Source organism: Gymnoscopelus braueri, assembly GCF_963280865.1.
Source record: "Gymnoscopelus braueri genome assembly, chromosome: 4".
Classification (NCBI taxonomy): Eukaryota; Metazoa; Chordata; class Actinopteri; order Myctophiformes; family Myctophidae; genus Gymnoscopelus; species Gymnoscopelus braueri.
This window is the reverse complement of record NC_137605.1, coordinates 19,658,900-19,685,387: the sequence shown is the minus strand read 5'-3', so window position 1 is coordinate 19,685,387 and position 26,488 is coordinate 19,658,900. Positions and strand designations below refer to the sequence as shown.

General features: G+C 41.8%; 1 protein-coding gene across 3 annotated transcripts; it reads right to left on the bottom strand.

Annotated features, from left to right (window-relative positions):
- Nucleotides 1-1,832: 1,832 nt before the first annotated feature.
- On the bottom strand, nucleotides 1,833-24,013 carry slc2a3b (solute carrier family 2 member 3b). Of its 3 annotated transcripts, none has more exons than XM_080427501.1 (11): nucleotides 23,898-24,013; nucleotides 23,058-23,174; nucleotides 13,943-14,047; nucleotides 12,672-12,832; nucleotides 10,946-11,186; nucleotides 9,210-9,372; nucleotides 8,167-8,354; nucleotides 7,252-7,356; nucleotides 7,040-7,141; nucleotides 6,623-6,826; nucleotides 1,833-5,701 (listed from the first exon to the last, which is right to left on the bottom strand). In XM_080427501.1, the coding sequence occupies exons 2-11, from the start codon at nucleotides 23,079-23,081 to the stop codon at nucleotides 5,474-5,476; spliced, it is 1,521 nt and encodes a 506-aa protein (XP_080283627.1). In that variant the 5' UTR covers nucleotides 23,082-23,174; nucleotides 23,898-24,013; the 3' UTR covers nucleotides 1,833-5,473. The 3 variants fall into 3 exon arrangements, with proteins under 3 accessions (XP_080283627.1, XP_080283629.1, XP_080283628.1); XM_080427503.1 differs by lacking the exon at nucleotides 23,898-24,013 and adding an exon at nucleotides 23,259-23,358; XM_080427502.1 differs by lacking the exon at nucleotides 23,898-24,013 and having other exon boundaries at nucleotides 23,058-23,320.
- Nucleotides 24,014-26,488: the final 2,475 nt, after the last annotated feature.

Below are 26,488 nucleotides of genomic sequence, written 5' to 3'. Positions count from 1 at the left end.
TGATTGATTGATTGATTGATTGATTGATTGATTGATTGATTGATTGAATACTTTATTAGCAGTTTGCAAAAAAAGCACAGGAAGTACATTTCAATACAAGGTCTGCTAAGAGGATTTTAAACCCATTGGGGTCCTTTGTACTCAATTCATGAAAACATTTAATGACAGACCAATATACACTACTATGCAAAACATCATATAAACAGATTGAAAACAATAACAAAATATGTACAGTAAATAGTTCGGGGGGGGGGGGTGGGCTAGGCTTTGACTTTTACAGGGGCCAGTTTCGAATTGCAGCCACCTGTAAGTGCTCTTTTAGAGCGGTTTTGAAGGTGAGTAGGGATTTACACTCCTTTACGACTGTTGGTAGGGCGTTCCACATTTTTGTGGCATAGCAGGAGAACGAATTTAACCCCTTGTTAGAGCCAAATCTGGGTTGGACGTGATTAGTGGAGTTTCCTCTGGTGTTGTGATTGTGGACTTCATTGACGTTTGTGAAGTATTTTGACAGGTACATGGGTGTCTTTGTGGTGTAGTGTATCTTGTAGACCAGGCCCATTGCAAGTTGCTGCTGTATTTTGTCCTCTACCCTGAGCCATCCGACCCTAGCAAAGTGAGCAGGGGTTAAATGAGTTGTAGATGTAAGGCCAAGCCGTAGCCTTACCAGTTTGTTTTGGGATGTCTGGAGCCTTGTTTTTAAGGCCTTTGTGGTGTTATGGTACCATGAGGTGCATTCATAGTCGAAGTAACCTTGGATGAGTGCTCCTGTTAGAGTCCTCAAAGTATTCTTAAGGTGACTCTCCACCAAACATACTACTTCAGACTTCTTCAGACTACAACAGACTGGTAGTCGGTTGGAAAAAGTTGGCATTTAGTTCAGCGCATTTAGTTTAGTGCCGGCCGACGTGCCCATTGATGTGCTAATGCATTACTGACCAGAGAGGAGATCCTGTACAAAAATCTTGTTCTTTGGTTGACTTTTTTGATTACTCTAGTTGCCATTTTATCACTGTAAAGATTTGCCTCTAAAATGGAACCTAGGTAGGTAATTTCCTCTTTTCTTGTGATAACATTGTCACTCACTTTTATTGTGAGTGATTTATTGTGAGTGATTGCCTTGCCGAGGTTCATTTTGGACCCAAAGAGAATGGGTTCAGTTTTTCCCAGGTGTAATGATAGATTGTTATCAGCGAGCCAGGTGCAGATTCTACCAAATTCAGAGCTTTTTCAACCTGCAACTAATTACATAATGAGCATATTATTACATTATGGGCTTTTATTACATTTAGGCTATTACATTACGAACCATTATTACATTATGAGCCGTTATTATATTGTGAGTTGCTATACAAAGTGGTTAATGCATGTTGGTCAACATTATCATTTTATTTCAATGTCTCAGGGTCAATAGTTATCTGTAAAAGCTCAGAACTGAACTTTTTCTACAGTGCATCCTGGGAAATGTAGTCATCACAGTTAAATGGAAACAGATCCAGTGGGCACCTAAACCTTGTGTGTATATATGATAAACATGCATGGTACATCATTATCACACCTAAAGTTACCCTTCAATTTCTTGTTTATCCCTGAAATGACTGGATATCCCAGGTTTTGTGGCAGTTTGTAGCATTTAGAAATATTGGGCCTTAAATGTACGTAATAGGAAGGTGCCCAGAAATACCAGGTACCCACTCTTCCGGCCCGGTTACCAATTAAACTACTTTTACATCCTGAACTTATCAGACTGCCGTCACATCAAACGAATCAAGGCTACAAACTTGCTTTGACTAAAAAGCGTTTGTTAATACAAAAGCAACCCACACAGTGCCTTAAAACAATGACAATGATTTTATTTCCTTTTAGTTGCTCCAAGCTAAAGTAACACATCAACAAAACAAAGAGAAAGAAAAGACCTTGAGGGCTAATCATACTGAAAAATATACACGTCAAAAACAGGAAATTAATGGTGACATACGTCATATTTATGACTATACAATGGAGAATGGCAAAGCTCCATAGTAACATTCAGTAGTACGTTGCGTGTGCAAGCAGCATCAGAAATAGATGGATGGAACACAGATCTAACACTAGCAATGACATTGATCTAACACCACCACCTACACAGCACAGCAACATTTACAGTAAAGGGGCATTTCTCCCATGATGCGTATACTCCGGTAAAGTATATTCTGTCTAAGAGAATATTATACTTAAATTAATTATGCATAAAAACAAATCATAAAATAAATAATGAATAAAAAATGTATTTGAATTCAGATTAAATTCATGAGGTTGTTGGTATCCCTATTTTGGGATATTATCAAAATCGTTCAAACATTAAAAACAAAATAAAAACAAAACAAGTTCAGAACGTGAGCTCACATTGTAAGGCTGTAGATAGACTATTTTATTTTTTATTTTTTTTGGGTGTGTTTAGTTTTTTAAGCCATTTCGCAATGGGGGGGGCGGCGCAGCCAGAGGCTATGGCTATGTGGGGGGTCCTTGGCAAGGAAAATCACTACAGTAGACAATGCTATTTATTTCAGGTTCATGATTTCTCAGAGATTACTTAACACTACATAGACTCAGCACAAATGAGATAATACAATAAATGTATAGAGTGGGGATAATAATATGAATATGCGTGTCATCAACATAACCTGGTCTCATTTGAGTAATTTTGCATAATATATTACTGAATTGTAAGCATTTATCTATGTACAGTATATTTTTTTCACAGTACCTTAGATCTTGTTTGCCCCATATATATTTATTCTGTGTACTGTACTTAATTTGTTTTTTTTATTGATGTTCTGATGTTTTGAGGCACTGTCTTTATAGGCACTTTATAACTTTGCTTTTGAAAAGTGCTACATGGGTGAAATGCCCCTTTACCACACACACACGCACGCACGCACATGCACACGCGCACGTGCACACACACACACACACACACACACACACACACACACACACACACACACACACACACACACACACACACACACACACACACACACACACACACGCGCACACTCAACATTCACAGGCTTCAAAGTGTAGCCAGATTGCCAAGGTGCAATTGTTAAGTGAATTGCTGCCACAAAGTTAAATGCAGAAAAGTGCCTGGTTATCAGTGTGCATACATGTAGAGGAAGATAGTAGACAGATATGTAGTACTGGCCGAGCATTAATTACACATACTGTACAAACAGTGACACAACATTTGTAACCACAGTGCAATGTGTGCCTCGTACTAGTCATGGTAGTACAATGTGTGTTGAAAAATCACAGCATCAGTGGTCAATCAATGGCTATGGTAACGTTAAGTCTACACACAAGATTTCACAATACACACACATACAGTACACATAAAGTACATTGACACAGATTCGATATGTATATAGGATAATACCAATGTAATAAATACAATTCATTTAGTGTTTCTACAGAATCTGCACTGTCAATGTTATTATCTGTCCCCCGTTGTCTGTCAAACGATACAATACTGGTTAAACTCGACACGCTTGTGAGACTTGTTAGACATTTTATTTCCTGCTCTGTTTCAGTAATCGTACTGTAGCAGTGACATAATGATGTCAAGGGAGTTTTCAAGTACAATGATGGATAATGAATGCATCTATCCCATAATATTTAGATTATGTTGATCCTGAGCCCTACAGTAACTGTATGTAACATGATTCAGTGTAGACGTGAGCTACGGGGTGTCAATGTAGCACACATACCTTTGTTGTGATGAACCTTGTGAAATACTGCACAACATACAGTAACACCCTAACGAACAATTTACTTTATATTAGTCTTATTCAAGTGTAGTATGTACCTACAGTACAGACTGACCAAAAATAGGTTATTATGTACAGTATACATGCTGCTAATAGGTTATTTATAATAATCAATAAGCTCAATAAAAGTATTGTAAGTAAATAATAATACTGTGATAGTACTTCACAGAAATCACCCCAACAGATTAACTATTATTATTGCATTAATGACTACACAATGTCACAATGTCAGCACAAGGTGAACAAATTGTCATATGTTTGTGTTGTTACATTTGTAAGTATATGATTTACTTGAGAAAAGGTTTGCAGCATTTTTATGAACCTCAGAGTATTATCGTGTCCTTACAATACTTTTCTATACTGTAGGTTGATACAGATTTATGCATTGGAAGAAGAAGAAGCTAGCTACGGCTTGGCCGTAACCACTTAAGCCCTATGCTTTGTCATACGACAAATAGCCAATCTGCAAGCTCTCAACACGTTGCATTGCAACACGTTGTGAGCTTGTAGATCTGCTATTTTCACAAAAACATTTGACAGGCCCAAAATAGGCATGCCATGTTAAAAGTGGTTAATGCACGTTGGTCCTCACTATCCTCATCCAAGTTATTAGGCAGCAAGGTAAAAGCTAAAATACGTGGTAAACTGGTACACGTAACAAACTGTTTGTTTCGTTTTGACTAACAAAGCTACAGAGCAGCGACTCGCGGGTGTTGAGACTAAAAACAACAGACTTCAAAGTGGATCGTGTCCTTACAGAAATGAAGTTTCTCACAAATGTGTTAATGTGATTTCTATACCATAGACAAGACCTTCATACTTATACAGTCCTTTACAACCCAACACAACACACGCACGCAACAGTAGTTACTGCTCTTTGCCTTCGTCGGGCAGTGTAAGTTCAGTGTAAGTTCAGGGCAGTGGTTTAAGGTTAAGCAGCCATGTAGAGGACCCCTGTCAGAAATGCAAGGTTATACCCTCATCTCTGAGAAAGCTGCAGCGCTGCAGTCACACGCAGGATTCCATACATCAACCTTTTATGTTTTTTAGGTCAAACTATTGGAGTCCAAAGCCCAGCGTTCCAAGGTTGACCTCATTGCACCACAGGCCCCAACCCTGTAGCTCTTTAAACTCACACACAGGGTGCTTTAGGGACCTTGGGGATTAACATTGAGCATAATTATTATTCTGATCCTCTTATGTATCAATACTTGGAAGACTGGCACTTGGAATGTCAACAAAGATTAAGTATTGTAATGGAATAACCTTTGGCCCCACATGTAGCGTAGGCTTATGTTGAATCTCGTTAATCATTTTGGCAACTGTAACAGCAAAAAAAAAAGTTACAATGATTAATACTAAACTTTTGAAGGGAAACGTTTGACTGATTCTCTTCAATTGGCACACACAAATCAAATAAGATCTGCTGTTTGTATATCCCCATAGCAATACAATTGACCTTTTTAATGAACACACTCATCATCAACAAAGTAGCATTTTCATCTGCTCTCCTTAATGCTGTCTATTGTTAATCCTGTCTTTGAAGAGGCCATTCTACTGTGTGTGCTGTTCTTTTTTTTAAACAAAACTCGTTGCTGTACCTTATGTGTGTAAATCTCGTGGTCTACATTTGTGCCGTTGATCCTTCCTTTCCTTAATTTCCTCTAAGACTTCTCTGGTGGGAGATCCACCATGGGGACCTTATCAGGCCCCTTGCTGTCCGACCCGGTCAGGCCCGAAGCCTCCGGGGACTGAGCGGCGTTCCGGGCGAAGCTCTGGGCGATGTCGTCAAAGGTCCGTCCCTTGGTCTCCGGCACGCGCAGGAAGGTGAAGATGAAGAAGATGATAAGGAAGATGATGAAGATGATGAAAACATAAGGGCCGCACAGTTCCTGGCAGGTGGTGAGAGAGATTGTTGTTAGGGGTTGCAGGACAAATCAGAACTCTACAACAGGGAATATTTACTGGTCCCTGGGGGAAGGGAAATTACTTTTTTGCATTTACTCAGTAAATGTGCACTGGGGGAGCTGTTAGGGGTTAAGTGCCTTGCTCAGGGACACTTCGACGTGTAGACCGAGGGTCAAACCAGAAAACTTCCGATTCCCAGACGGCATCTCTACCCACTCAGCTATGGCCCCTCCCCCCAACAGAGCTGTGCACAGGTTTTTGTTTTGTTTGTTTCAAACAGCAAGTAGACTTTTCAGTGGCATTTCTTTGTATTCGTTCTACAATGTTTGTGTACGGTAACAGTACAACTATAATGTAACTAAAGTCATTTCCACCAATACAGTGTGATGCCTGTTCAGTATGCGGAAGCTTTGTACGTTCAAAACTGTTGCTTTTCAGGAAACGGAAAAAGGTTGGATCATCATTAATGGATCCATTGTAGTTACTTAGTCAAAGGCTCTTATTAATACTTTTTATTGTTTCAATATTTATAAAACCCACAGACAGACTTAGCCACCTTCAACCTGGCGTCCCTATTTTGGGCATGTGAATATAGGTGAAAGGTTTCAAAACTTTTCAAAATCTTAAAAAATATTATGATCTGCAAGCACTTTTCGTAAAAAAAAAGTGTAAAATAAGGCATTAATTTCTGAAAAAGGTTTCTGCCCAACAGCGACTATTTGTAGAGATAATACATTCCATCATGCTAATCACCCTGGACGCGTGGCAGTTTCTAAGACACAAATCTAATCTTTATGGATAAAAGAAAGAAAGAAATATCCTAAACTATTCTAGAGGTGGAATACTTTATGGAAAGAGAAAAATCGGAGTCTTGTGACGCTCCTGTCTAATAATTGCATTCATACCGCCAGTTTAGGGAAGCCCAAGCCAACGACGAAGTTGGCGGTCCAGTTGGAGAAGCCAGAGATGGCCATGGCAGCTGGCCGCGGACCCTGAGAGAACAGCTCTGCAACAATGAACCATGGGATAGGACCCGGACCCATCTCAAAACTGGCCACAAAGCCAAACACCCCCACTATCGCCATGTAGCTGACAGATGGGTACTGCTCCTGCTCAGAGAGAGAGAGAGAGAGAGAGAGAGAGAGAGAGAGAGAGAGAGAGAGAGAGAGAGAGAGAGAATTTAAACTCGAGTTTGAAAAGTGATTTTCGCAAGAGCTTTGAAAATGGGCAAGACAGACAGACAGACAGACAGACAGACAGACAGACAGACAGACAGACAGACAGACAGACAGACAGACGTTTAAAGCAGCGCTGTTCCTCACCACCAATGCCAGGGAGATAGTCATGATCAGGGCACTGACAGCCATTCCAGCCAATCCAATCAGGTGCAAGGTCCTTCGTCCCGCCCTTTCAACCAGGAAGAGCTGGTGAACGCACAAGGGAAGCAATTAACTCGGATATCCATAAGACATGAAGCCTGCACTGTAAGAATGAACTGTCGATGCACACCGAGCAATAACAGTAAGACACTTACAGAGACCACGGTGAAGACAGTATTAACCACTCCAGCCCCAATGGTAGCGTAGATAGGCTCGGAGACACCCGCGGTGGTAAATATACCTGTAGAATAATAAAAGACCTAAGAAAGAGGGGAGAATGGCACCAATTTATTATTATATTCACCATAATTGCATAACATCAGTAGGTTTATATAGTAATACATATTAGAAGGACACTAGTGGATAGTTATTTTGAATAAAGAAAGAGAATCTGAGTGTAAAGGCTGTTCAGGTTTCCCCCGAATGGATACCTAGCTTGTAGACAGGATAGACAAGATCTTTTCATCTGTTCTCCTCTCCATACAGAAAGTACAGCTCTGCTGCTGTTACGGTGCAGGGGACTGATGGCTAAGTACTAAATAAATGATGCTGCAGTGCTGACCTTCACCCCCAGGGGCTGTCACAATTCAATTGTGATTGTCAGGCCAGACACAGCTAGCGTTAATGCAGTTAGTCAGCCTGGCTAAGTGACCTTATTAACAGACAATATGCGATAAATAGCACAGGGATCATCCATTCCTTTGACCTTATTATGCTTAATTTATTCCACTCAATCTAACCCACAATGTTTTGGGTTGTAGATCACAAGAACCAACGCAACATTATTGTAGCAGAGTTTTGTCATCATTTGTTGCCTGGTTAGCGCAGCAGAATCAACATTATATTCCCGATTATTTGTGTAAGATGTTGTAATTATGACAATTAATAGTAGTTTTCTTGATGATTTCAGAAAGTTGAATTTTTGCAATTTATTTTCTGCTACAACTAAATTATATTTGATGTATTATTGCTTACATGACATGATATGGTATGGTATATAGATAGCTGCAGACTACATGTACATTCATGAGGGCCCAACCTGCTGCGTGATAAGAGACGAGGATACTCACAGCATTGATGCCAGACAGCTGTTGGGAGAGCTGGAGGACGATGGCGATGATGATTGGCTGGCGGTAGAGTGGCGAGCGGAACAGTTCGGGAATGGTCACCTTCTTCTCCAAGGCCATCTTCATACCTTCTTCCTTCATCTCCTGGATGTCATCGGCCACATCCTCAGTGCCACGCAGTCGCACCAGGGCTACAAACGGTAGACAGGAAATATGAACTTTTTAAAACTTTTTTACAATGGAATCGATAGAGTGGCAAATAACTCCATATTTGTATGTCAATACGATGTCACAACGATATCACACCGTCAATATGATGTCTGGCATCCATGCGGAAGATGAGTCATTGCTAGACCCAGCCTAGCTTGTTATGTTATTTCTGAGTCATCATTACAGTACAGATGGGCATGTGGGAGCATGAAACACAGAAACAAGACTTGGGGGGCAGATTTCTCTGAATCAGAAGGTTACTGGGTTGATCCCTACTCCTCCTGACATTATGTCGAAAGTGTCCTTGAGCGAGAGACTGAGCCCCTAACGTCTGCTTCCGATTGTGCAACGCATACTGTACATTTTAAAGTGCTTTGAAAAAAAGGCACTATACTGTATTCTTTGGTAAAATGGGAGGATGGGGAAGTTGACAATCTGGCATCCTGGTGCAGCCTGAACCACTTTAAAGAGACTGCAGAGACGGCAGTGGATTTCAGGGAGAGCTGACCCCTTTCACCCTGGACACGATCTTGCTGCACTTGGATTGACTTAAAGCCCCTTCCCCCTCCCCTGCCATGATTTTGTGGTCAGTACACTAACTAGCATAGAAACCAGGGTACTGAATTATTATGTACTGTACGGTCACTGTCCCTATGAAGAAGCACCAAATATTGTGTCACACAGACACCATTTTCTCCCAAATAAAAGCCTTTGAGTCTGTATAACAATAATCGGTGTCTTAGTGTTTGCCATGGGTTGTTTTTATTTTAGATATTTATCTTCTATTCTATTCTATTCTATTCTATTGTAGTCCAGTTTAAAGTAACCAAGCAGACCTGTCCGTGCCTCCTCCTCTTTATTGAGGTTGATGAGCAGGTAGCGGGGGCTCTCAGGGCAGAAGAACAGCATGAAGCACTGCAGGAAGGCAGGCAGGGCAGTCAGGGCCAACAGCAAGGGCCACAGCGTCTCTGAGCCCAGAATAAACTCCAGACCAAAGATCTACAAACGGACAAATACAACCCAGACGGAGAGAAATTAGCCATCAGACAGACAGACAGACAGACAGACAGACAGACAGACAGACAGACAGACAGACAGACAGACAGACAGACAGACAGACAGACAGACAGACAGACAGACACAGACAGACAGACAGACAGACAGACAGACAGACAGACAGACAGACAGACAGACAGACAGACAGACAGACAGTGGTGGAAAAAGTACTCAAATGTTTTACTTAAGTAAAAGTATCAATACTGCAATGTCAAAAATACTCTTTTACAGGTAAAAGTACGGAATTCAAACAAAAGTATAAAAGTATTGGTATCAAAATGTACTTAAAGAACCAAAAGTAGATCATTATGCAGAATGGTTTTCAAACGTATAAAATGTATAAAAATCATTTGAAAACAAGCTCACAATGCGTTGCATCGCGACGCATTGTGAGCTTGTAGATCGGCTATTTTCAATTGCCAAAATGTTACGTATATAGGGCTGAAGTGAGTAATGTATATTTTGTAATAATAATCAAAATCTACAAAGTAACTAGTAACTAAAGTTTTCAAATAATTACAGTGGAGTAAAAGTACAATATTTGCCTCTGAGATGTAGTGGAGTAGAAGTACAAAAAGTACTTAAATTGGAAATGCTCCAGTAAAGTAAAAATCACACCCTGTGTGAAGTGGGCGGTGTCTTGCTAGCTAATCACAATACTAAATGGAGTCGATCAATCATGTACAAAAAATAAATACATTTATTGAAACACTCTTTATGATGGACAAAACCATAACTTGAAAAAAACCAATTTATGTTTTTTTTCAAGTTATGGTTGCTTATATAGGGCTATGCACATGTGTCATGTGACACTGGCCAATCACAGTCCTGAATAGATTGTGATTGGCCAATCACAGCGCAGGATAATTGTACAAATTTCCAAACCTCACTTTTAGGGGCGGTTTCACTGCCCAAGATATTTGTACATTTTTCCAAATCTCACTTATAGGGGCGGTTTCACCGCCCAAAAATCACACCCTGTGTGAAGTGGGCGGTGTCTTGCTAGCTAATCACAATACTGAATGGAGTCAACCAATCATGTACAAAAAATAAATACATTTATTGAAACACTCTTTATGATGGAAGAAACCATAACTTGAAAAAAACAAATTCATGTTTTTTTTCAAGTTATGGTTTCTTATATAGGGCTATGCACATGTGTCATGTGACACTGGCCAATCACAGTCCTGAATAGACTGTGATTGGCCAATCACGGTGCATTGTACAAATTGTACAAATAAAATTGTACAAAATTGTACAAATATCCAAACCTCACTTATAGGGGCGGTTTCACCGCCCAAAAATACATCAAAATTGTACTTAAGTACAGTAAATACTTACTTAGTACTTACTTAGTTACTTTACACCACTGCAGACAGACAGACAGACAGACAGACAGACAGACAGACAGACAGACAAAAAAGAAAGAAAGAAAGACAGAAACAAACAAACAAACGAACAAACAAACAAACAAACAAACAGAAACAACCATATATGTGTGTATAGGACCTCATACCTGTGCCACCAGAATACCAATCACTACGCCCAGCTGGTGCAGGGTTCCGAAGGCACCTCTCAGGTGGGTGGGAGCAATCTCCCCGATATACATGGGCGTCAGGCCGGTACACAGGCCACAGAACATGCCAATGACCAGCCGGCCAAAGATCACCATCTCAAAGGAATTGCTTATAATGGACAGCCCCATCAGAGTTCCACCCACCAGGGCCAGGATGTTGGCCAGCAACATCGACTTACGCCTGGAGAGAGACAAAGAGAAGAAGGAAAGCTATTAGCAGAAGGAAATACAAGATAACATGACAAGGTGTTACATGTGAGGTATATAGTATTCTATGCATTGCACAGTTCTGGTAGTCCATTGACTCATGCATTCAGCTCAGGATCTGCATGGGAGAAGACCTGGCTGGGAGGAGACCTTCAATCAGGAGATGGACCAATCAGAGGACGCCTTCCTCCCCCACTTAAGAGCTGGCAGCAACTGTGTGCTTTGGCAGTGTGTGCTAGCTGTCAGTGCTGCCTGCTACATGTTGTCCATTACGTCTCAAGTCAATACTTTGGGTGCTAAAAGTTTGGTAGCCCTCTGTATTTTGTGCTCTCTGTGACACCTTATCAAGTTGCACCCTGTTTAAGTTGAACCTACTGAAGTAGTGTTGAGATTCTAAAGGAGTAAGTTTAACCATAATTCTGAGTTTGTTTGACCACCAGTGCCATCTTTTTGTGAACCAGCCACCATTTTGTTTCAGTTTAGATTAGGGAAATTAGCTTAGATTAGGGAATTAATGTAATTTTGATTTGGTAGAGGTTAGGTTAAGTAGGGGTTTAAAAGCATAGGTTAGTTTGTTATATTTATTTATTGATTTTGCACTGGGGTCATTTTCCATGTTTATATAATTTAAGTTTACGTTTCACTGTCTTATTAATGTAAACCTGTATTACTACTTTGTCACTTTCCGAGCAATAACAAGAAAAAGGTCAAGACAATAAAACTACATTTCACTTGCCAAACTTATGTCACGGTCCTTTCATTCCCTAGACTAAGGATTGTAACACAAGGATTTGATTGAATAAATGTATTATTATACTATAGGAGAGGAGAAAGAAAGAGAGATGAGAAGAAAGCGAGCAGTTGATCGCCGTATGTCAACAGGAAAATATGAAACGATAATCTCACCACAGGAAGTTTTAAGTTGATTAAAGTCTGATAACTGCCCTTTCGTTGATGTAATGGGTTAATGGACCATCTGTTGCTTTAAAACAGTGGTTCTCATCTCTACAGCTGTCCAATCTAGTACTAATTTAGACCTGAGACCCCAAGTGAATGCAATTAATTACCCAGTAGAAGAGAGAACCTGCAGTAGTCTGGTCTGCATCACACTCCCAAATAAAGGAGCTTAAAATGTTGAACTTCGTACTCAAAATGCACTTATTTTTCAATAATAGTCACTACAGGTTGGCACTGGTAAATAGTATACAGCTAAAAAGAATGTTAAAAATACTGGAGGGGGGCTTTATCCACCGGGATCCCCCAGGGCTCTATACCACAATGTTTTCCCTCTACCAAATCTCTTCACCGAAAATAGCATATCAACAAGCTTACAACACGTTGCATCGCAACTTAAGCTTGTTAAGCTTGTAGATATTTTTCGCTGAACGTTCCACACAGAATAGGCACGCTAGGGTTCATGTGGTTACACCCTTTACTTTAGTACAGTACAATCCTTCACCTGCCAAACTTATTGACCACGGCTCCCACAGAGAAGGAGCCCACCATGCCTCCCACGCTGAAGATGGCCACGGAGAAGCTCCACACCAAGGTGTTGGTCCCTGGGCTGAAAGGCTCTCCATAACGGTCCATGGACACATTCTGGAAGAACCTACGCAGTTTCTGGATAAAGACACAGAGGAGAGGTGGTGGTGGTGTGAGTGCTGGCAGTGGACAGAGGACCCATCTAAAGAAAGCAAAAGACTATTGTTTGTGCAGTAATTGCAGTGACAGATTGTATTGAATTAACACAGAATACTGGAACATTCGGTATATTAGGTATAACAATGGTTCAGTGGTGACTAATGACACCCATATCACATGAGATAGGTCTATTGGCACCAATAAGGATAGAAAAGCGCTTGTTGACCATAGTGGGTTTTGACCATAATCAACAGTCTATGTTTCAGTGTCACAGGAGATGATCAGCTGTCATCTGACACATCTTTGGTTGTAGTGTGTGTGTGTGACATCCACAGGAGGGCAGTAGAGTTCTCCATAGGACAGTGATCGTGTCATGAGAGCATGTCCACATAGATACAGACTTCCAAACAAAACAAAGCAACAGAAAAGGATGTGGTTTTGTGTCCATTAGTGATGAATTAATTGCACCCACTCCCTTGCTGATTATCTACTCTTCTGTAAAACATGAGCCACCATGCATCCATTAGAGGAATGGAATTCCCCGAGAAGCTAGCACTTGGCAAAGAACACATTCAAAGTCAAATCGAATCAAGTAGAGTCGAGCCGAGTCAAGTCGAGTCGAGTTGAGGACGAGCCGAGTTGAATTAAGTTATATTTTATTGATCCCCGGGGGGATATTTTTCCTCTGCATTTAACCCATCCTAACTATTAGGAACAGTGGGCAGAAAATGAGCAGTGCACTGGAGAATGTCCCTAACATGGAGTGGAAGGAAACCAGCCACCCATAGGAAATCCACATGAACACGGAGAGGCCCTGGTTCGTTTCAAACCGAGGACCTTCTTACTGTGAGGCAATATTGGTCACTGAATGTTGATCATGTTTGGTTTAATGTGCTCATGCAACAACATAATGTCTGACATTTTCATTCATTTGTTTGACATTTGAGGTGTCTAGAAGACACAATCATCCATTCTTGCTCGAGGGCACTTTGACAAGGTGTATGGCATTGGCTACCGTTGGGCTCAAACCTGCAACCATTGAGTTACCGGAAACAACACACAGTGATACACATGAGAATCTGTACACACCTGTTCAGGTGCATTGATGACACCAGTGTTGTATCCAAACTGTAGTGAGCCAATGACCGCTGTGGACACACAGAAGAGCAGGTAACCAGTTATCTTCTTCTTTGGCTGTAAGACAGGGAGTAGAGAGAGATGGAGAGATTAATTATGGGGCAAGGAAGATGAGAGAAACAAGATCAAGAATCAAGAAAGGTTTATTTGTCACTGTACAGGTCCAAGCAGCTAAAGAGAATTGAGACGAATGACAGGGGAAGTGAGATATACACTTTGTTGATACATATGGATGGAGCTGGTGTACAATAACTCCCTCAGTGCGTGAACAGCAAGACGTGGCCTGGCCAGTTCCTGGCTCTACAAAGCTCTTGTTGTTACGGTGACATTGGTAATAACAATGGGCCTTTCTACATCCACTGACCCTCCGCCCCTCCCTTCTTGTTCGGAGAATAACGGCACTGATTTCGCAGCTAAGGTGTTACAACATTAGAGGGGCAACATCGATTTCGCAACTCTGTGGTATTTGTCAGCTAAGAAGCTGCAGAAGGCCAAGTGAGAAGAGAATCAAGGCTGGAACCTATTAGAAATATTTTGTCCCCGCTGGTTTTGGAATTAAAGAGGGCTTAGCTCATAATAACAAGCTAATGCACCTGACATTAATTCCCCAACACGAAGGGCTTTCCCGTAAACCAGTGTCCAGCTAAGCCGAACTAACTAGTATTGTTATTTATTGAAAGTATACACTGTGCAGAAGCTGCAGGATGTAGCCTGCCCTGCATGGAAGAGAACCCCCTCCAAAAATCTCAGTCTGAATCTCTTTTGCTCTTACTGTAATGTCATCCTTACACTTTACTACTGGGAGCACGGCCACGACATTCCGACTCAGACATAACCATTAACAAACACGATACTCTCATATACTGTATAGGCAGGACCACGACCACGTCATTCTGACACAGACATAACCATAAACCAACCTGATACGCCCAAATACAAGCATGTCAATATGACCCAGACATAACCATGAACAAACCTGATACGCCCATATTTAGGCATGTCACTATGACTCAGACATAACCATAAACAAACCTGATACGCCCAAATACAAGCATGTCACTATGACCCAGACATAACCATAAATAAACCTGATATGCCCATATAGGCATATATGGAGATCTGGTTGTCCAGAGCCACAGATCCGACCGCTATGCCCATATAATATGGTCATGTGCATATATGAGACCGACCGACTTCAAACTCGGCGAGCACATCGGCATGGACTCGAGGGAGTGCGGTGCCTGCCGCGGAGTCGTTTGGATATGCAGTTGTCCAGAACCGCCGATCCGTCCGAGATATATGAGCATATATGGATATCCAGTTGTCCAGATCCACCGATCCAACCAATATGCCCATATATGGGCATGCCATATATAGGGTATGGGTACTCTGACAAAGCCCCGGACATTATCACTCGGACATATTGGTCGGATCAGCGCTGCGACATAGGAGTGGCCCGCGTAGCAGCCCGAACCTCTAGTTGGATCAAAAGTAAACAGAAATACTATGGCGCTATAGCAAAGGTATTACGGACTGCATCCTGACTCCAATATAAAAGGTAATGTCCTAATAGGCTTACTTATGGGAAATCCTTTTTAATCCATGTATCCTGGAGTGGAAAGAAATCCTTTATTTTTACTGTGCCATAAACAAGACAACATGTTCATTGGGAGAGTATTCAGCCTTTGAGAAAAATCTGTGCAAAAAAACTTAATATGGGAGTTTTTGGTCTTTTTGCAGCAGAATTAGAGCTAAAGTCTTCCTCTGATCGTATAATTTTAATGTTATGCATCCAAATAATCCAAATCACATCAAAGCATTATTGGCAAGCACACCAACTAAACTACACTATGCTCATAACATTGGGATCAGAGCCAAATGACCTCTGTGAGTGGTTATATCTGGAGCCTATTACACTCTGAAAGCCTAAGGCAGTTCAAAATATCTCATTTTGTCCTGGGATTATCTGCACTGTCTGTTCTCTCTGACAGAGATACAGGAGATTGAGCTCTGTGGTTTCACAGTATGATTCATGCCTTAACCCAGGGCTTCTCAAACGTTTTATTTGCAAGGATCCCCAGTTTGGTATGCATTATGCCACGGATCCCATAACACAGAGAGCGTACAAATGGAACATATGTACAGAACACTCTCTGAGTTATAGACCTGTAATGGTCCATTTGGTTCATAATCATAACTATCAATAATTTTGCTGGGGACCCAGGCCTCCTGGACTCCCCTCAAGGACTTTGGGACTTTGAGAACCACTGCCTTAACCATTGCAGAGGCATCCCAGCCTAGGGACCTAGGCACAGAGGCAATTGTCGTTTTTTAAACAGATTGACAACTTTTTATGGCATCTTACTGGTAACACAAAAACTAACAAAAGCCAGTGTTAAACTAAACTGGAATGTCCATTGTCCACCCCTGTTGACTATTAAATCATGAACTCTCCACAGCTCTGAAAGAGAGGCTATCTGCACCAGGGTGAATCTGCTTTGTGCTGAATCACGTCGGTGAAGGGCAGAGCTGGTGGAGCCACAGTAACCATATTGTACTAAACATCAATCTCAGGAGTGTTTCACCGTGGCATGCGATGGCAGGGCAACCTTCCAGCCATTGTGAGAGCTAAAATAAGTATGCTGGTGTTGACTGGCATGCAGAATGAAGATGGCAGAGAGCCTCTGTTGACTTGTCCAGAACACAGGAAATACTGCATGCACTCTAAAGTGAAAGGAAAGGGCAAATACAATGTCCTGGCAATGATGCCAAGGCTAATTAATGGTTGTAAGAGATAATTAAAAAAACAGCAAAAGGAAATGAGGATATAAAAATGTATGACCACAAATCTACAAAACCTAATCCGTACAAATCATATGCAAACAAAAAATATTCAAATAAAAGGTTATAGCCTATATATGCTACAGTAGTCTTAATTGAATACATAGGACCACAATGGAAACAAGTCCCCAGGACTTTTTTGTGTCTCCTTTTAGCTTTAATGTCTTACTGTACCACATGCTGTTTACATTTCTGACTGATAAAGTATTCAATCAATCAAAGCCTACACAATCTTAACTATGTTATGGTCACCACCCTTGTGTGCGTGCGTGTGTATGTGTGTTGTGTGTGCATGCGTGCGTGTGTAATTGTGTGTATTTTCATCTGCAGAGACTCATCTGCAGAGACCATTTTGAATAAGGTTAAGACCAGTAGAGAGCGATGCAGATGTAGCAGGATCGTTGCTAAATAAGGGAGTGGCACTGTGTCGGCTGTGTGAGTAAGGCTGAGTAGCTGACTCTGGTCATGGCATTAGCTCTGTGGTCTGTTGTTAAGATTGCTTATATAGTTTTTGCCGATTGCTTACGCACAGAAAGTGAACGCTTTAGACTAAAGCATCAAAACCCTAACTTTTGTAACTATGCCTTAAATAAAGGCACCAAAAGTACAAACACATTTTCTGCACTTTGTTTGCACTTCTGCAACACACTTCTTGCAAAACATTACACATCGTTTGTTACGTTAGGCACAAAAATGAAATCTCTTGCAATCATTGGGAAAACCCTTCTATTAAAAATGCAGAAATACCTGAATTTGGCAAAACACACAGACACGCACACACACACGCGCACACGCACACACACACACACACACACACACACACACACACACACACACACACACACACACACACACACACACACACACACACACACTTCTTTTAGACTAGAGCGCGGTATGCCTTCAAATGTATATGTCACAGGGTGAATGGAGATCCAGGGTGATTGAAGACAGAGCGCTCGTTTTTAGGCACGGGGCTTCGGGGCGAGGCGGGGCTTTTCGAGATAGGGTTTATTAGCGAGGCTCGCGAGGAGGAGGAGGAGAAGGAGGACGCGGCACTGCGAGGCGGGGGTTTATTACGTGAGGCGAGGAGGAGCTCCTCCTCGCGAAATAAACCGTCCTCCTTGGGAGGGACGAGGAAGGGGAGGAGAGCACGGGAGGAGAGAGAGAGAGAGAGAGACACGGACGAGGAAGGGGAGGAGAGCACGGGAGGAGAGAGAGAGAGAGAGAGAGAGACACGGACGAGGAAGGGGAGGAGAGCACGGGAGGAGAGAGAGAGAGAGAGAGAGAGAGAGAGAGAGAGACACGGACGAGGAAGGGGAGGAGAGCACGGGAGGAGAGAGAGAGAGAGAGAGAGAGAGAGAGACACGGACGAGGAAGGGGAGGAGAGCACGGGAGGAGAGAGAAAAGACGAGGAAGGGGAGGAGAGCACGGGAGGAGAGAGAAAAGACGAGGAAGGGGAGGAGAGCACGGGAGGAGAGAGAAAAGACACACGCACACGCACACGCTTGACCACGACGGAGGCGCGCCGACAAGTGGAGCTTGAGGCCGAGGAAGCGCGCCCTCGCGCCTCCAGGCGCGAGTGCCCGGGCTGACCGGCCGATGCTCCACTTGTCGACTCAGCGCCGTTTGAGTTGTAAACCGATAGGGACAGAATAGTTCTTTTCATGGATCACTGTGTGCGTGTGTGTGTGTGTGTGTGTGTGTGTGTGTGTGTGTGTGTGTGTGTGTGTGTGTGTGTGTGTGTGTGTGTGTGTGTGTGTGTGTGTGTCAGGGAGAAACTAAAACAAAAGCCAGCAGAACACAATAAAAGTATCTTAACAGTCCATTGAAAGCATGAGCGCGTGTGCGTGCGCGCGCATGTGTGTGTGTGTGTGTGTGACTGTGTGTGTGTGGGTGGTCGCGGCCATATGTGCTTGTGCACAAGCCTGGCTTGTGGCTCCCTCTAGTGTTTCTTCTACAGAATTGCTGGGTGGGTAAAAACGAGCGAGCCTTCTTCAATCACCCTGGTTCTCCATTCACCCTGTAACATATACACTAGACCAGGAGTCTTCAACAGGAGGTCCGGGACTCCTGATGGAACCTCGGAGTTAGCCTACTACAGGGGGGCAGCTAAATTTCCCGGTGATAGGAATGTTTTTGGTTTGTTTGTTTGTTTTCATCCAAAAATGTCTGGCAATTAACATGAATCCAACATATTAGTAAAGATAATTTGTAAATAAACAATCAAAGATTTACACAACACTGATTATAGTGCTGTCAAACTAATGAATGAAGTCATCAAAGCTGCACTTATGGAACACTTCCAAGCTAGTCTCTCATATCTCAACAGTCAACAGATATTGTTGAGAGACAATCAGCTAAATATGGTGAGCTACTGTAGCCTCTTATCCAGTTGCATGGAAGTTTAATATTCAACACAGTTGTATACAATATAGTAGGGGTCCGTGATTCGTTTATCTATCAGCTAAGGCAGTGGTTCCCAAACTATTTAGCTCTGTAAAGACCCAAAAGAAAATTCTATGTTCCCTTGGGACCCAAACTAGTGAAAATAGCAGATCTGTAAGCTCACAATGCGTCACAATGTAACATGTTGTGCGCTTGTTGATCGGCTATTTTCACTATTTCTTTAAAGTGTTAATTCATGGAATATCTTTGTAAAATACAATTTACTCGCGACCCATAAAAATTGGTCCGTGACCCAGAAATAGGTCCCGACCCACTGTTTGGGGACTGAGTTAAGGGGTCCTTGGCCCTTGACCCCTGCATTATGTATGGAATTGATGCACATCATCATCATACATACAATACAATGCAATGTAGACGTACAGTATCAGGGCTATGCTCTTCAGAGAACTTCTTCAGTGAACTTTGCTCTACAAGTTTTAATGTCACTGTGTATAGTATGACAGCAAGGGCCTATGTAAAACAAAAAATACCTAACCAATGACATTGTGTTCTTGCGTTTTCTATACAGAACAGCCAGACAACTTCCTCAGGGTGGAAGGCGATTTCTGTTCAACCATGAGCAGGAAGTGGTTACTGTCAATATTCTGCAAGTGTTGACCTACAACACCATCCGCCTACAAAAAATCGACTACAAGAGCAAATTATCGCAGATCATGCACGATTCCATAATATCAACTGTGTCAGTTTATTGACACGGTGACACAGAACTGTTAAAGACCTTTGCTTTGACTAAGCACAAATAAGTGTTGAATGTCTTTACACGATAAGGATCGCATCGACCACACTTGGCAGCAGTTTCCTCCTGCGCCTCCTGTGGGGTGGCACTGGTTGGCATAGAAATCGCTCCCCACAGACGTCCTATCAACTGAGGGCAGAGCTATGTTCTTCAGACCTTGTGACCTTCATAGGGTTTTCAAGTGCGCACCCCACCTCACTGATGTTACTATATTATTTTATGTTATTATAGGGTACAACAGTTAATAGAACTAATCGATTGTAAAAAATAATACTATCACTCCTTTCCTTTCTTTCCAAAACTCTTGAATGAGTTGTATTTAACCAGCTCTCTCTATCTCCATGTCTCATAACCTGTTGGATCCCATCCAGTCAGGATTCAAGCTGGACCATTCTACTGCTTGCAGAGAATGCAGACACAGAGGCAGGCTGCCTCCCACTACTCAGTCCTTATCCTTCTTGCCATGTCTGCAGCATTTCACACAGTCAACCATCAGTGTCTCCTGGACACCCTTTCTGACCATGGTATCACTGGAACGGTCGCCACTCGCCACTCAAGTGGTTCCCAATTGACTTGTTTGACCTACAGTACCATGTTTCATGTAAAGTTTGCTTTCATCTTCTTGACCGGGGTCCCACAGGGTCTGTTCTTGGCCCCCTCCTTTCCCCCCCTTAACCAGATCCATTGGCTCTGTCATCTCTGCTCACAAGCTCTCCTATCACTGTTAAGCTGTCTGATGACACTCAACTGTTTTATTCCTTCCCTCCCTCTGCCACACAGATTGAAGAGGGCATGTACAAATATGATTATGAATGTATTTTGTCAGTAAAAATGTTGATCAATCAATCAATCAATCAATCGATCAATCAATCAATCAATCAATCAATCAATCAATCAATCAATCAATCAATCAATCAATCAATCAATCAATCAATCAATCAACCAATCAATCAATCAATCAATCAGTGGATCAGTGGATCAACCAATACATGCCTGGCTGACATCTCACAGTGGATGTCATCCCACCACCTCAAGCTCAAGATAAGACTGCAGGCTTCTCTTCTTCAACACCCTGATTTAACAACACCCTGATTTATCCTGTTCCAACTGCCAAGAATGTGAGAGTGGTCCTGGACAAGCAGCTGTTCTTCAAGGTGCACATCGCAGCGATCACTCGATTGCTTGACACCCTAGCTGTCACATGTGTCCAAGACTCTTTTTCCTCACTCCCAAGCTGTGGAATTACCTGTGGTTTGATATTCACCTAGTTACTTTGTACCTGTAGCTCTTATATAATTGTTTTTGTTTGCACTCTACTTATGTCATTTGTTGACTTCATGCCATTTACACTGATCTTGAACTTTGTAAGTTGCTCTGGATAAAAATGTCTGTTAAATGACTAAATTTAACAGACAAATTATGTGTACTGAGTGTCAGTCTGCAATCAACATTAACTGTTCACATGCGAGTTTCAAATATCAGTTTCACTCTAGTTAATTTATTTCTGTTGTTATCTTATATTGATCTTAGTTTCTCTGAAAAGCCCATAGATTGTGGGTTTCTTTTTTTTATCTCACAGTTCAGTCATTTCCACAGACTGTTCCCTCCTCTGTGGCACAATCACATCTGACTTAGAGGACATACAGTACAGTAAGTTATATCAAAATGCAGTCCCTGGGGCAGCTCTGTTCCTCATTTGAATTGTGACCGCCTTCAGTAATGCTTGTTTGGCATTTTTGGCAAGCAATGTCATTTAACCCCAGTGACCCCTTTTTCATTCCTGACCCAGTTTGTGGTCAAGATCGTCAGTCTAATTGCCGATAACAGTGCTGCTGTTGTTTGCGGCTGTTTGTTGGGGTACTGGCTAAGTACTGCACATACCTGGAACTTGTCCTCTGAATTTCACCCATCCTAATTAGGAGCAACTAACTATTGAACAGTGCCCAGGGTGACAAGGAGAAAAAAGACAAAGCGTCAACCCTGTTTCAACAGACAAACCACAGAGGTGGGTGACCGACCGGTGGACGACCAATTCTATACAGCTTCATAGGGCTTTGGATGGATTACAAGTGGCTACAGATGTATTCATAGGGCATATTGGATGACAAAGTCTCATGAACGATAAGTTCACCAAGTGGTCAATTACAAACATGGTTTCTACCTCACTTATTTATTGTATTGTAATTGTATGTTGTTAGCAGACATCTGATATAATCCTTTCCATAATGACTCTGTTTCAAACTACAGTAGGCAATACAGCCCAGGTATTTCGTCACCACTCCTCCTTCTTTCTGACTCTCATCAAGGCAAGAACATAAAACAAACTCATGTACAGACATGCCATCTGCCATTCCTGACTCTCCCTCAGCCCACCGTGTCTTACTCATGTCCTGAAAAGCTCAGCTCTCACTCCCAAGTTCCTCTGCTTGCCAAAGAGGAAAAATACAGAATTGCCAACCTGTGACTCGTAAATACTACCATTCAGGATTCATTAGGAGGTGTTGGTTATAGGACAAAGACATGCTAAAGAAAACAAAAAAACAGCAATAACCCTGAAACAAATTATAACAACATTCTGGCATTCTTTTCTGCAGGAAACACAGGCTATTGTTGTTGGCTATAGCTATTGTGTGAGAGACAGACAGCCACAAGAGACATTGCTCGGGTCTATCCAATAAAAATGACAGTAATGTGGTATGGAGTCTCCACATGCACAGGATGCAGTGCATGATGCTGATGACCAATGTCTAAACAAAATTATTAAGTGTCTGTGTGCGTGTGTGCGTGCGTGCGTGCGTGCGTGCGTGCGTGCGTGCGTGCGTGCGTGCGTGCGTGCGTGCGTGCGTGCGTACAACAAGTGTTATTCAAACAAGACAAATAATATTAGTCAGTCCGTATAGTGACATTGACAATGAAGCTCCAGTGTTTTCTTTAAAAACATAAGGCCATGCACTTAGTGTTAGTGTTACTTGGAAAATGGAGGAGATAAAAGCAAATAAAAGTAAATCAACCAATAATTACCTTCTCATCCTCCATCCTCTCCATTTTGCCTTCTGCGTTAGAGGGCTGATATCCACCAGAACCAGTTTCTCAGGAAAGCACAAAACAAACCACTGTGCAAATAGACAGCAGAAGTTCCTGAAAAGAAATGATCAACCCTATGAATGTGTGTGACCGGTATCATAAACTTAAAATGTATGTGTACTGTAGCCTAGTTATTACCGTAGCCTACTGTTAACAGGTTTCACTACCACAGGCTACAGCTCAGAAGAGACTGCTGTTCTGCATTCAACAGGAGTCAGACTCAGCCCGCCCCCTCCCTCCTCCATCCAATTCTCTCACTACACTGTAGATGTTATGAAATCAAAATGAGATGATAATCCGCAGCTAAAACTGCACCGTCTGGGGTAATAGTAGCCTATACAATTATCCTTTCACAGCAGTAGTAGGCTATGCAACATGAGCCAGTCTGAAACAGAGATATCATGCAAAGATGAAAGGTTCATTATATTCAAGTGCAAGTGCTCCACATAACCTTTATCAACAATTACAGAGAGTATGACTATGACAATGACAGTTGCGTAAACATGACTAGATCGATATATTTTATTGTAATAATGAACACTATAGTAAACATGGAATTCATCAACTTGAACCCACTTTAACGAAATAAAAAAATATGTTGTTTATATAAACTTTATTTTTATGTTTTAATGAACACTATAGTAAACATGTCATTCATCAAACTCGAACCCACAAACGAAATAGAAAATATATTTTGTTTATATAAACTTTGTATTTATATTTTTTTAATATAATTTGACTACCTTGCGTTGTAAATCAAATCAAATGATCGTTTACCGTTATTCAGGTCACCCTTGACTGTCTGTGTGTATCCAGTTCACCAACTAGCCCAAATAATTTAGCTATATTTACAGTAATGCTCAGAATCTGTCTGTTGATGCTTTATATACGACACGACACAGCAGACCAGCGGCACGTTGCTGCGCTGTGTCAGTGTCAACACCCCCTACGCGTCATAGTATGTTGATGCGCTCCTGCGCGTAAAAGCGCATGTGAAATGTTTCCAAAGAAGAAATAGTGAGTCAGTTGGGGGGCTCGTTCAAGTGTTGCCATATTTGTGAGAGAAATAAGCAAACCGGTCTAGGAAACAAGACCAAAAGAATTGCGACTAGGCTACGGCTATTTTCAAAAAACGACAAAAGTAATCTTGGAGAAAAAAAATAAGTAATTTTGAAACATTTTTGAAACACAAATCTTGTAAACAACATTTAGGAAACAAGCCCAAATCAACTACATTTTAGGAAAAAGCCCAAATAAGCAACTATAGACCAATTATTTGTTTACCAACATTGAGACTGGATGCACAGGTGGTTGTTTCATGCAATCATCCTGTTGTTTTGGGGTGCGCACCCCAACCCCCTCTTGTGTGTTGGCTAGTGCTGCGCGCCATAGCGAGACCTGACAGAATGGGTTTCATTTGCAACCAGTATGACGCTTGCAACCAGTGTGACGTCGTCTGTTAAGGGTCAACCGCAACCCACAACTACCAATATTTACAAGCAAATTTTACATAAAAACAAGCCCAAAGTTGCTTATAATAAGCGGACATGGCAACGCTGGCTCGTTTGTATAGCTGGCGGGACTCGTAATGTATTTGTTTTATATCAACGGCGCAACAGCCGTTCCACTCGACCTGAGAAGAGGGGGACGTGCCAGAGCACGCGTACTGTACCGTGTTGCCATGTCCGCTTATTACAAGCGACTTTGGGCTTTTTTCCCCCTATGAAGTGGCTTGTAAATATTGGTTAGTTCCGCTTGTTTCTAAAGTGTAGTTGCTTATTTGGGCTTGTTTCCTAATAAATAATACGCATTTGTCCACGGACCCCTCATCAGGAAATATTTTATGCCAGGGACCCCCATATACAAGATGTTTTGTTGTCATGACATAATTATGATGTTTCTTAAAAAAAAACAATAAAGTGTGTTTACAAAAAAGATTTGTGTTGCTAAAATGTTTCAAAAATATTTCAAAAAATGTTTTTTTCTTGAAAATAGCAGATCTACAAGCTCGCAACATCGCATCACGATGCGTAATGAGCTTGTAAATCGGCTATTTTCAAATAGCCAATGTACCGGTACAATGTTTAAAGGCCAAAGGTAACTTTTAGCCAATTTTTTTTATAGATGCATATAAATATTGTAGCCCTCATTTCCCTCTATCAGCCACTATATTATTGTGCTGGTGTGTTCCTTGTAGAAAGACACATAGGCCTACCTCTGGCTGCATTTTGGTTTGTTCCACTGTTTATGTTGACATTCATCCCTTGCAGGGATGCCTCTGCCTGTGGGGGGAGCTCGGCTGGAACTTCTTATTGATCCCTATGAACTTCAAAGGGGTTGTGCACTGAGTTGATTGATTGGGCCATAAAAGTGTGAAATGTCACACTCGTTCTGTGCTCCTTAGTGCTCTCTGTAATCAATTAATGCATCAAAGACAACAATCACTTCGATACCTGTCAGATAGGGGAGGGGTACACACAGATAAGAAAAGCTACCTAGTTGGCCATTAAAGTGCGACGGGCTCACTTCTTTTGTGCTTGTTTTCATAGACCGGGTTGCTTGTTTCTCTCTCAAAACCTGGCAACACTGGCACTGTATGGACGGGAGACGGAGAACAATCAGCCCCCGGTGAAAGAGGTCTCTGTGAGGACGCTGCAGTGCCGGCCCATCGTGCTTCCCACCGGGGGCGCGAGAACAAAAGGCAATGTGCACGGGCACGGAGTTCGTGTACACAAAGCCCGGTCATGCAGAAATCATGAGACCGGCTCAGTGGGAGGCAAACAAATGAGGGGAGCACTCACTACTAATGCTTCCATCAACTATTTCTAATCTTCATCATAGCCCACCTAAATCCCCGTCTGGAATTTGACAAGCTCTCTCCACAAAACATGCAAGGCCCTGCGGCCGTTTACAAATCCACTTCACACTCTGCACAGTCAGAGTGCATGGGACTCTTCTCTTTCTGTTTGTCAGATTAAAAAAAATATGTTTTACTTACTTATTGTAATTTAATTTAATGTTGTGTGTGTAGGCCTATTTGTGCAACATATAGACTTTTTTAATTGTAAAAGTGAACTCAAAAACTCTTTAAAAATGCATTCATGTTGAATACCCATTTCTATATGTTTTGCATGCAGGCTGAATATTATTTCCCCTGCTCATGAAATCTGTTGGTTTGGATTGATTTAATTACACTGAGAAAATGTAATAGGCTACAGGCCCTTACCCTATTTGTCCAGTTTATTTGTGTAAACATTTCTGAGGATATTACACATCTTAAATATGAAATACCAAACATACATTTAAGACTTTAGGTGAGGGCCCAGTGTCCAAGTGTTGTTGATGGTATACATTAATAAGCCAAAGTG

Coding starts and splice junctions, on each gene's coding strand:
- slc2a3b (XM_080427501.1), bottom strand. CDS start 23,081: ATGGAGAGGATGGAGGATGAGAAG. Junction 7,142..7,251: donor CTGTCTTCACCGTGGTCTCT/GTAAGTGTCTTA, acceptor TGCGTTCACCAG/CTCTTCCTGGTTGAAAGGGC. Junction 6,827..7,039: donor CTATCTCCCTGGCATTGGTG/GTGAGGAACAGC, acceptor CTCTCTGAGCAG/GAGCAGTACCCATCTGTCAG.